At 44.9% G+C, this 12,350-nt stretch overlaps 1 protein-coding gene across 1 annotated transcript in view; it reads left to right on the top strand.

Moving 5' to 3' along the window:
- The window catches only part of LOC124606045 (agrin-like), a 288,503-nt gene that overhangs the window by 36,085 nt on the left and 240,068 nt on the right, over positions 1-12,350 (top strand). Inside the window, exon 2 of the mRNA XM_047138007.1 lies at positions 4,822-5,037. Coding sequence (XP_046993963.1) covers positions 4,822-5,037 — 216 coding nt within the window. The remainder of the gene's footprint in view (positions 1-4,821; positions 5,038-12,350) is intronic.

Genomic DNA, 12,350 nt, shown 5'->3' with positions numbered 1-12,350 from the left:
AAAATATTTCTTTAATCACATTGACACTTGTACCAGTTAATTTTGACATACATCTGCACGTTATGACCAATTTTTGTCTTGCTAGCTTTATTATTTAGCGCCACTTATTTTTTTCTTAGAACGTTGCATTTATGGAAAGATATTCATGTGATCGATTTGAGATTTGACAATTTAAACATTTACAAACTGAAGCATATGTTGACAAATTTTGGAAGAGCATCTTTAACTTTTAATTTCGTTCTTAAATTATAGTGCAATACTTGTGTGCTACGCACAGATGCGTTAAGGTGACGTGGCGCTACTAGCAGTGAACTGGGGTAAGTCCCGGCACACTCGCTCAGCTCTGTATTTCTCAAATGATACTGCGCTTTTCTCGCCACAAACTGATTCACCTAAATGGTCACATAATACTTGTCAGTAGCGTAACCTTGCAAGGTAACCATGGGGTCCGTGGAATACTACAACGGGGCTGCCCATATCACCGAAGCCCACCATGTTTCACTCTTGGGAAGTAGTTGGAAACAGTGGGAAACAAGACAGGTCCTACATACGCTTCTCGCACTGTTTTCATATTTTTTCCCGACCCCTGTGTATTGGAATTTTGCAAGCTACTAGACCTCTGCCGCACTGGCCTGCTGGCCTAGTGTGGGCGCCAGTCTTGATGAGGCCGGACGTCAAAAATTTGAAAAAAAGTCGATTTTTCAAAAATATTCCTATTTGGCAGTGCACATCTTCTTGAATAGTTTGAAGTATAAAATACATATATTTGAGAGATCATAATGCACTTTATTTGGTCTTAAGTGTAGCAAGATGATGGTGATAGTAAAGCTTTCCTTGAGGTTCAAAAACGTGCTCCGTATGGAGCTGAGACTGTTGTGCAGAAGTTTGAGTGTGTCGGATATGTACAGAAAAGACTTGGTACTAGACTTAGAAGGCTGATACAAGATTTTTTAGGACAAAAATTATCTGATTGTAAGGGAATAAAAGGAAGAGGGCGACTGACGAATGCAGCAATTGACAAGCTACAGACATATTATGGCTTGGCGATAAGAAGGAACACAGGGGACTTGAAACATATGAAGCAAGCAGTTTAGGCCTTATACTTCCAGAAAATGTCCACAAATGTGCCCAAAAGGAAGCGAATCATGGTGTGGCTACCAAAGGTCAATTGCTGCTGGTGAAGAATATCATCACAGGAACCGAGCGAGGTGGCGCAGTGGTTAGCACACTGGACTCGCATTCGGGAGGACGACGGTTCAATCCCGCGTCCGGCCATCCTGATTCAGGTTTTTAGTGATTTACCTAAATCGCTCCAGGCAAATCCAGGGATGGTTCCTTTGAAAGGGCACAGCCGGCTTCCTTCCCCGCTTCCCTAATCCGATGAGACCGATGACCTCGCTGTTTGGTCTCTTCCCCCAAACAACCCAACTCATCACAGCAATTCTCTACCAAATGCTGTAATGGAAGCCATCACACCTATGTTCAGGGACCTTGCAAATGAAAACTTATTGAAGAAATGTTTTCATGGCGGTACCCAAAACCCAAATGAAAGTTTTAACCAATGTGTATGGAAAAGATTGCCAAATGCCATTTTTGTGGTAAGAAATGCACTTGCTATTGGTGTTTATGATGCAGTTTCACGTTTTAATGATGGTGTGCAAAGCAGGGAATACGTTTTAGAGAAAATGGGAATTAAGCCCGAAGTGAACTGCATCGAATCTTTGTATGCGATAGACAGAGAGTGTCTAGTGAAAGCAGGTAAATCGTTTTTGGAGGTGATAAAATCAAGAAGAATGCATCATAGGAATGTGAAAAGGAAGAAAACTAATTTAGAAAACGAAAAAGAACCTGCTTATCTTGCTGGACAGTTTAAAAAAATGCCAAATACAAGCAGAAACTTTATCGGCCATTTTCCGCAAAACACATTTCTGTAGTTACGCACATGTCACATCCAAAATAAATGTTCTATTACTTTCAAACTTGGTATGTTTATTAAACACAAACTCCTTTATGCAAAACTCTAGAATTTTCCAAATGTATTAAAAACTGTGATGAAAATTGAGATGAAACTTCCCGGCAGATTAAAACTGTGTGCCGCACAGGGACTCGAACTCGGGAACTTTGCCTTCGGCGGGAAAGAGCTCTACCTATCTTTTTTTTTCTTTTTCTTCTTGCATTTTGTTCGTTATAGTTCGTTGTAATTGTTACTGTTACTGGCGGACGTCCCCTGACGCCCGTTGAAGTTCATTATTGATCCATTCACTCAGGGTTTTTTTTTTCTTTTCTTTTAATGCAGAGGGCAGTTAACCCTCTGACCGAACACGCTGAGCGACCGTGCCGGCTGCACCTATTTGAGCTACCGAAGCACGACTCAGGACCCGCCCTTACAGCTTTACTTCCGCCAGTATATCTCCTACCTTCCAAGCTTCACAGAAGCTCTCCTGCAGACCAAGCACTGCTGGAAGAAAGGCTGTTGCGGAGACATTGCTTAGCCACAGCCTGGGGGATGTTTTCAGAATGAAATTTTCACTCTACAGCGGAGTGTGCGCTGATATGAAACTTCCTGGCAGATTAAAACTGTGTGCTGGACCGTGAATCGAACTCGGAGAGCTTCTGTGAAGTTTTGAAGGTAGGAGACGAGGTACTGCCGGAAGTAAAGCTGTGAGGGCGGTCATGAATCGTGCTTGGTACCTCACTTGGTAGAGCACTTGCCCTCGAAAGGCAAAGGTCCTTAGTTCGATTCTCGGTCCAGCACACAGTTTTAATCTGCCAGGAAGTTTCATATCAGCGCACACTGCGCAGCACAGTGAAAATTTATATTCTAGAAACTGATATAGTTAACTATAAAATTTGAGATTTTTCTAAACATGAAGTTTAAAATGTAACAGCTCATTAATTTTTTCATGACTTAAGTAAATTGTTGAGTTTCATACATCTGTAAGTATGTTTTGTATGCTGCGCAAAATTCATGGAAGAATCTCTCTTACTTATGAAGAAAAGTGTACCTACAGCAAGAAATGCAACCAATAGAAGGTGAAAACATGATGAAATTTCACATGTAAAAAAAAATTATTTTGTTATTTTGTGGAACATCTGCTGCTATGAGTGTGAATCTTGAATCCTTCCTGGTCATGCTGACAATGTCTTATGAATTTAATTTGTAAAAGCACCGGGTGATCCAAAAGTCAGTATAAATTTGAAAACTGAATAAGTCACGGAATAATGTAGATAGAGAGGTACAAATTGACACACATGCTTGGAATGACATAGGGTTTTATTAGAACCAAAAAAATGTAAAAGTTCAAAAAATGTCTGACAGATGGCGCTTCGTGTGATCTGAATAGCAATAATTAGTATAACAAAGTAAGACAAAGCAAAGATGACGTTCTTTACAGGAAATGCTCAATATGTCCACCATCATTCCTCAACAATAGCTGTAGTCGAGAAATAATGTTGTGAACAGCACTGTAAAGCATGTCCGGAGTTACGGTGAGGCATTGGCGTCGGATGTTGTATTTCAGCATCCGTAGAGATGTCGGTCGATCACGAGACACTTGCGACTTCAGGTAACCCCAAAGCCAATAATCGCACGGACTGATGTCTGGGGACATGGGAGGCCAAGCATGACGAAAGTGGCGGCTGAGCACACCATCATCACCAAACGACGCGCGCAAGGTATCTTGAAGCGTCCAGCAATATGGGCTGGAGCACCATCCTGCATAAACATCGTACATTCGAGCAGGTGTTTATCAGCCAGGCTGGGGTGATGCGATTCTGTAACATATCGGCGTACCTCTCACCTGTCACGGTAGCAGTTACAAAACCAGAATCACACATTTTCTCGAAGAAAATAGGCCCAATAACGGTAGATGTGGTAAATCCAACCCATACCGTGACTTTCTCGTCATGCAATGGTTTCCATGACATCTCTAGGATTTTCAGTAGCCCAAATTCTGCAGTTGTGGGCGTTGACAGACCCTCGGAGCGTAAAATGAGCTTCTTCGGTCCACAACACGTTACCCAACCAATCGTCATCTTCCACCATCTTTTGAAACGCCCACACCGCAAATGGGCTCCGCTTCACTAAATCGCCAGGTAACAGTTCATGATGCCGATGGATTTTGTACGGATAGCATCGAAGGATACACCTCAGTGGCAACCAATCAGTAGTGTATGGAATGCCGGTGCGATGTGCGACTGCACGAGCGCTGACTTCCCCGTGCATAGACGAACCCGCTACAGTCTCCATTTCTTCCTGAACTGTCTCAACAGCATTAAGCCTTGTGCTCGGTCGGCCACTACGGGGTCTGTCGCCTAAACAACCCGTGGCTTCGAACTTCGAAATCATTCTCGCCACAGCTGCATTTGTCAACGGACCTTTACCCGTCCGAATCCCCTTCCTATGGCGATAGGATCGTAACGCTGAACTAGCACATTCCCCATTCTGATAATACAGCTTCACTAAAAGCGCCTTTTCAGGTAACGTCAACATGCTGCGACTGCTGGCGCACCTGATTCTCTCTCTCATTACAGCTCCTTTTATACACGAGTGACATGCGCAGTCACTGACGTTTTACTGTCCAGCGCCGTCTGTCGGACATTTTGTGAACTTTGTTGTTTTTTTTGGTTCTAATAAAACCCCATGTCATTCCAAGCATGTGTGTCTCTCTATTTACACTATTCCGTGGTTTATTAAGTTTTCAAATTGATACTGACTTTTTGATCACCCGGTATAGACAGTGGAAACTGAAATGTGCCGTGGTGCCTCTCGTGCTCCAAGTCGGCCCCCCTCAACGCCTCCCCCTGCCTGTGCTGCGGCAGATCCGTGCGAGTCTGTGCGGTGCGCGCCGCCCGAGGTGTGCCAGCTGGACGCGGACCGGCAGCCGTCGTGCCGCTGCGGGGAGACGTGCCCGCTCGACCTGACGCCCGTCTGCGCCTCCGACGGCCGCACCTACGCCAACGAGTGCTCGCTGCGCCAGGAGGCCTGCCGCACGCGCAGGGCCCTCACCGTGCTCTTCCGCGGCAAGTGCTCCGAAGGTAACAACACTCTTCCTTCCGCTCTCTGCGCCAGCCACACCGACTGGTCTTAGAACCAGTGACTAGAAAATCCAGAGGCTAATCAAACACCTGCATCTGCATTCATACTTTTGTAAACCCTCGTCGCCAGTTTTGCAAAGGCCTCGTCGCTACTGCTGTGGAGGCCGAGTTGCCACTGTTGTTACGTAGACCGAGCCTGTGAGTCCGTGAAACGGCTTCTAGTGCAGTAGACCGCTAAGACAATTTCTCGCTGCACCTGGGTCAAGTAACAGGATCGCAGAACGAAGATACCTCAACACTCCAACAAATTAGTAACAAAATCACACAAATGAGTTAAAAGATTTACTTATCTTTGTGACTTGTTGAATGATTAAGTCTGTAACAATGCATGTAATGTTGTTGTTGTTGTTGTTGTTGTAGTCTTCAAAAAATCGCTCTGAGCACTATGGGACGTAACTTCTGAGGTCACCAGTCCCCTAGAACTTAGAACTACTTGAACCTAACTAACCTAAGGACATCACATACGTCCATACCTGAGGCAGGATTCGAACCTGCGACCGTAGCAGTCGCGAGGTTCCAGCTGCAGCGCCTAGAACCACTCGGCCACTCCGGCCGGCTGTAGTCTTCTGTCCAGAGACTTGTTTGACGCAGCTCTCCATGCTACTCTACCTTGTGCACGCTTCTTCATCTCCAACTAACTACTGCAACCCACATCCTTCCGCATCTGATTAGTGTATTCATCTCTTGGTCTCCATCTACGATTTTTACCCTCCACGCTACCCTCCAATACTAAATTGGCGATCCCTTGATGCCTCAGAACATGTCCTACCAATCGATCCCTTCTTCTTGTCAAGCTGTGCCACAAACTCCACTTCTCAAGAATTCGATTCAGTACCTTCCCATCTTACCTTCAGCATTCTTCTGTAGCACCACATTTCGAAAGCTTCTATTCTCTTCTTGTCCAAACTATTTATCGTCTTTGTTTCACTCCCATACATGCCTACATTCCAGACTAATAATTTCAGAAAAGACTTCCTGGCACTTATATTTATACTCGGTGTCAACAAATTTCTCTTCTTCAGAAACGCTTTCCTTGCCATTGTCAGTCTACATTTTATATCCTCTCTACTTCGACCATCATCAGTTATTTTGCTCCCCAAATTGCAAAACTCATCTACTGCTTTAAGTGTCTCATTTCCTAATCTAATTCCGTCAGCATCACCTGATTTAATTCGACCACATCCCATTATCCTCATTTTGCTTTTCTTCGTGTTCATCTTACATCCTCCTTTTAAGACACTGCCCATTCCGTTCAACTGCTCTGTCTCTGACAGAATTACAAGGTCGTAGGCGAACCTCAAATTTTTTATTTCTTCTCCGTGGATTTTAATTCCTACTCCAAATTTTCTTTTGTTTCCTTTACTGCTTCTCAATATACAGATTCAATAACATCGGGGATAGGCTACGACCATGTCTCATTCGCTCCCCAACCACTGCATCCCTTTCATGTCCCTCGACTCGTATAACTGCCGTCTGGTGTTTGTGTAAATTGTAAATAGCTGTTTCGCTCCCTGTATTTGACTCCTACCACCTTCAGATTTTGAAAGAGAGTATTGTCAAGAGCATTCTCTTTCCTTAATCTATCTTCTAAGATAAGTCGTAGGGTCAGTATTGCCTAACGTGTTCCAACATTTCTACGGAATCCAAACTGATCTCCCCCAAGTTCGGCTTCTACCAGTTTTTTCCTTTGTCTGTAAGGAATTATTGTTAATATTTTACAGCCGTGACTCATTAAAGTGATATTTCGGTAATTGTCACACTTTTCAACACCTGCTTTCTTTGGTTCAAATGGTTCAAATGGCTCTGAGCGCTATGGGACTTAACTTCTGAGGTCATCAGTCCCCTAGAACTTAGAACTACTTAAACCTAACTAACCTAAGGACATCACACACATCCATGCCCGAGGCAGGATTCGAACCTGCGACCGTAGCGGTCGCGCGGTTCCAGACTGTAGCGCCTAGAACCGCTATCTTTGTGATTGGGATTATTCTTCTTGAAGTCTGAGAGTATTTCGCCTTTGTCATACATCTAGCTTAGCAGATGGTGGAGTTTTGTCAGGGCTGGCTCTCCCAAGGCTATCAGTAGTTCTAATGGTATGTTGTCTACTCCCGGGGCCTTGTTTAGACAAGTCTTTCAGTGCTCTGCATGTAATATAACACAAAAAGGCCTTCAACGGCTAAGCGCAAATATTCATAGATAAAGTTCACAGTACACAGCAAATGCAGTTAACAACTGTCTGCTCAATTCTAACAGTTCTCTAAACGACTTTCACTGCCTAAGGCAGCCCTGGACGATGAGCTATACCCATGTGCGCGAGAGCTGCTCCTCTATCTTCCCACTAGGCTTCTGTCTGTTGGCGTCCGGTCATTGGCAGAACACACTCTGCCGGCAATTGGCCGAGACTAAGTCGATATCTTCATTCTGCCTACACTATGCTTGCCTACTCCTCTTTTAGAATACTGCTGCGCGATGTGGTATCCTTACCAGATAGGATTGACGTAGTACATCGAAAAAGTTCAAAGAAGGGCAGCACGTTTTGTCTTATCGCGAAATAAGGGAGAGAGTGCCACTGAAATGACACAAGATTTAGGGTGGACATCATTAAAATAAAGGCATTAGCGTTGCTGCAGAATCTTCTCACGAAATTCCAATGACCAACTTTCTCCTCCGAATGCGAAAATATTTTGTTGACAACGACCTACATAGAAAGAAACGATCACCATGCTAAAATAAGGGAAATCATAGCTCGTACGGATAGATATAGGTGATCGTTCTTTCCGCGCGCTATACGAGACTCGAATAATATAGAATTGTGAAGGTGGTTCGAAGAACCATCTGCCGGGCACTTAAATGTGATTTGCAGAGTATCCATGTAGATGTACACTATGAGGTCAAAAGTATCCGTACACCCCCAGCATTGTGCTGCCAGCTATTGCCAGTTACTCCATATCAGCGACCTCAGCAGTCATTAGACATCGGGAGAGAGCAGAATGGGGCGCTCCGCGGAACTCACGGACTTAGAACGTGGTCAGGTGAGTGGGTGTCACTTGTGTCATACGTCTGTACGCGAGATTTCCACACTCTTAAACATCCCTAGATCCATTCTTTCAAATGTGATAGTGAAGTGGATACGTGAAGGGACACGTACAGCACAAAAGCGTATAGGCCGACCTCGTGTGTTGACTGACAGAGACCGACGACAGTTGAAGAGAGTCGTAATGTGTAATTCCAAACTGCATCGAGACTCACTGTAAGTACTATGGAAGTTAGGCAGGAGGTGAGGAAACTTGGATTTCATGGTCGAGCGGCTGCTCATAAGCCACACATTACACCGGTAAATGCCAAACGACGCCTCGCTTGGTGTAAGAAGCGTAAACACTCGACGATTGAACGGTGGAAAAATGTTGTGTAGAGTGACGAATCACGGTACACAATGTGGCGATCCGATGGCAGGGTGTGGGTATGGCGAATGCCTGGTGAACGTTATGTGCCAATAGTAAAATTCGGAAGCGGCGGTGTTATGGTGTGGTCATGTTTTTCATGGAGGGGGCTTGCACCCGTTGTTGCTTTGCGTGGCACTATCACAGCACAGGCCTACATTGATGTTTTAAGCACCTTCTTGCTTCCCACTGTTGAAGAGCAATTCGGGGATGGCGATTGCATCTTTCAACACGATCGAGCACCTGCTCATACTGCAGGGCCTGTGGCGGAGTGGTGACACAAAAATAAAATCCCTGTAATGGACTGACCTGCACAGAGTCCTGACCTGGATCCTATAGAACACCTATGGGATCTTTTGAAACGCCTACTTCGTGCCAGGCCTCACCGACCGACATCGATACCCCTCCTCAGTGCAGCACTCAGTGAAGAATGGGCTGCCATTCCCCAATGAAGCTTCTAGCACCTCATTGAACGTATGCCTGCAAGAGTGGATGCTGTCATCAAGGTTAAGGGTGGGCCAACGCCGTACTGAATTCCAGCATTACCGGTGGAAGGCACCACGAACTTGTAAGCAGGTGGCGCTCGTGGATCTCGCGCAAGTGGCGAGTCTCTATGGCACTGGCGCCAGCTCGCATCTTTGCGCCAGTGGTTCTTTTGCCCTAAGTGTGTCTTTTTCGGACGACGCAGCAGATACTCTGCAAGCCACCTTAGGGAATGTGACTGAGAGTACTGTGTGTACCACTGTCACGTACCCATTTTTGAGTTCCAGTCGCGTACGCTTCGCAGGAAGAGCGACTGCTTGTAAGACTCATTGTGGGCTCGAATCTCTCTATAACTTTAGCTCGCGGTCTTCGCAAGAGGTATACATAGGAGGACTCTTCTCGGAACGCGCACTCTCGGAAGTTTGACAGCAGACCATACCGTGATGCCGGTCGCCTCTCTTGAAGCGTCTGCCAATGGAGTTGATTGATCTTCCCCGTGGCGCTTACGCACTTACTAAATGGACCTGAAACTAAACGTGCTGCTCTGGTTTGGATCTTCTCTATCATATATATTATTTCTCAAGTCAACACCCCTCTTCTGAACACATTCTAATCGAAAAGGGATCAATGAGGTATCGTTAGGAAGATTTTTTAACCGACTTCTGACATTGCATATCGATTTTGTGCCAAAATTATTACGTAAAAGAGACTTTTATCAATTATAGGCAAAAGGGCATGATGGATGCCCAGCTTCACATCTATATTTTACGAAGTTAACTTATTAATCAGGGATGACAGAACCCCGTTTTATATCATCTTATTATGAACACCATTTTATTTATTTTGAAGTACTTAGTTACTGTATAAATTCTGTACAGCTTTGTCATGTATAATAACAGTGACAGCTGCAGCAGTCTATTACCTCTGCCCATTGTAAGAGCTGACTTTTCTAAACGAAAACAGAGCTGACTTTTCTAAACGAAAATACTTTCCGAAACAAGAAAGATATGTGTCATTGTCGCTTTTAATTGTGGTTTACCTATTGCTACTACGGCCTAACATACATGCAAAAAGTACAAAGTGCAATAAAAATCTCAAAATATAGTTAGAGGTTATTGTGGCTTTAGTGAAATACCAGGTAAAAAGCGAACGCTACGTTATAACCTATACATTTCGGATTTATTTACGTCTTCGTATTTAATATTCGTATTTTCCATTAAACTTCTCTTCAGTGACACGTAAATATAAATATTACGATCAAAACTTAGAAATTACGAGTAATAATGCATCTAAATGTACACTGATAAACCAAAAGATTACCACACTGTTTCACTGGTTCACGAGCGTCGCGTCGAATGATCTGCTGGAAGCTGCATAATATTTCGACGAGACAGCTGCTTGTCACCCGCAGGTGCTTACTGACCTGTTGCTGCATTGGCTTGGCAATATATACGCTGACTCGGAAGAAAAGTGCAGGTGCCAAGGGTTGGGGCTAAACCGCCATCGTAGACGAAACATAGAGCACGGCGGCATCCAGTGTCCCCGCCATACAAACGGGGCACAGTCTTCTCATTCGCGATGTGGGAAAAGCGCGGCCGCAGATAGCTGCCCAGCGCGCGTGCGGGCAGAGTGTTGACGCCCAGTTTCCGTGCGAACTTTGATTCTCCGTCTGTGTCGACTCAGCTTTGTTCGTCTGCGGCCGACAATGCCTTAGTACCGCTGGTTCCCATGCCTTGCTGAGTTGAAATCCAGTGTCTCTATTGATCAGGTCATTACTTACACGAATTTCGACTGCTTCTTTAATGATGGAGTCCCCGTACGTGGAAGCGGACGAAAGCATCTTTGTCTCTCCCTATTCATACTGTGACCCGTGTCAAGACAGTTTTCAGCCACAGCAGACTTTTCTGGCTGACCCAATCTGGTGTGACGTCTATGTTCAGCACATCTATCCTTAACAGTGCGACACGTCTGGCAATATATGATTTCCTACACTGGCACGGGATTTTATATATCCCTGGTCCCCTTAGACTCAGGCCGTCTTTAACAAAACCCAGCATAGTTTGCACTCGCGATGTAGGGCAGAAGACACATTTTATTTGATGTTTTTTGAAGAGCCTGCCAATCTTAAAGGTCGCGCTACCAACATACGGTAGAAAAACCGTCATCTTGGAGTTCTATGTTTCTTCTGGCTGTTCTTGACCTTTAGATGGTGCAGGTTTAAATACCTTACTAATCTGTTTATCAGAGTACCCGTTTTGTACAAACACAGAGCGAAGATGGCTAAGCTCTGCTGATAAGCTCCCTGCATCAGAGATAATTCTGGCCCCATGAATGAGAGCCCGCAACACGCCACTGCGTTGAGGTGTGTGTCGGCAACTCGTAGCTCGTAGATACGGGTCAGTGTGAGTCGTTTTGCGGAACACGCTGTGACCCAAGGAATCGTCTTCTTTTCTGTGGACCAAGACGTCAAGAAACGGGAGGTCTCCATTTTTCTCCACTTCCATGGTGAAGCAAATGCTGGGATGGAGTGAGTTAAGGTGTTCCAGAAACGCAGGAAAAAGTGTCGTCCACATATTTCCAGAAACATATAGGTTTCAACAGCGCTGAGAGAAGTGCTTTTTCTTGAGGATTCTTCCAATGAATCCCAGTCTGGCATCTGCCTCAGCCGAAATTAATTTTATGTGGTCGTCTCACTTCAAATCGCTCTGTACATATGCTCCTACATATTTTATGGAAGTAACTGCTTCCAGGGATGGTTCTGCAGTTGTGAAATCACACAGTAAAGGGTCTTTCTGCCTATGTGTACGCAATGTGTTACATTTGTTTGTGTTGAGGGTCAGCTGCCACTCCCTGGACCAAGCGCCGATCCTTTGCAGGTCTTGCTGCATTTCGATACCGTCTCTGGAGGCAACACATCTGAAGACTACTCTCCGGTCAGATATGCTCTGTCATGTCTGTTAAAAACGATTCAGTCCAATCACTCAGCTGAACTGAAATTCCGAGTACTTGTATTTTACTCACTGGGCGCAGTGCGGAGCTCTATCGCCTTCCGGAAGTCAAGGAACATAGCATTTAACTAGGCTCGTGTATCTACTGCTTTCTGGGCCTCGCAGACGAACACAGCGAGCTGGGTTTCACACGATCGTTGTTTTCGGAACCCATGTTGGTTCCTACACAGAAGATTTTTGGTCTCCAGAAATGCCATAATATGCGAGCAAGAAACATGTTCCAGAATTCTATACCAAAGAAAGTGGTATCGGCATGCGTATTCAAATACAGAGATATGTAAATAGCCAGAATACGGCGCTGCGGTCGGAAACGCCTATATAA

Source organism: Schistocerca americana, chromosome 3 (assembly GCF_021461395.2).
Source record: "Schistocerca americana isolate TAMUIC-IGC-003095 chromosome 3, iqSchAmer2.1, whole genome shotgun sequence".
Classification (NCBI taxonomy): domain Eukaryota; kingdom Metazoa; phylum Arthropoda; class Insecta; order Orthoptera; family Acrididae; genus Schistocerca; species Schistocerca americana.
Note: the sequence above shows the minus strand (reverse complement) of the source record. Positions and strands in the feature narration are given on the sequence as shown.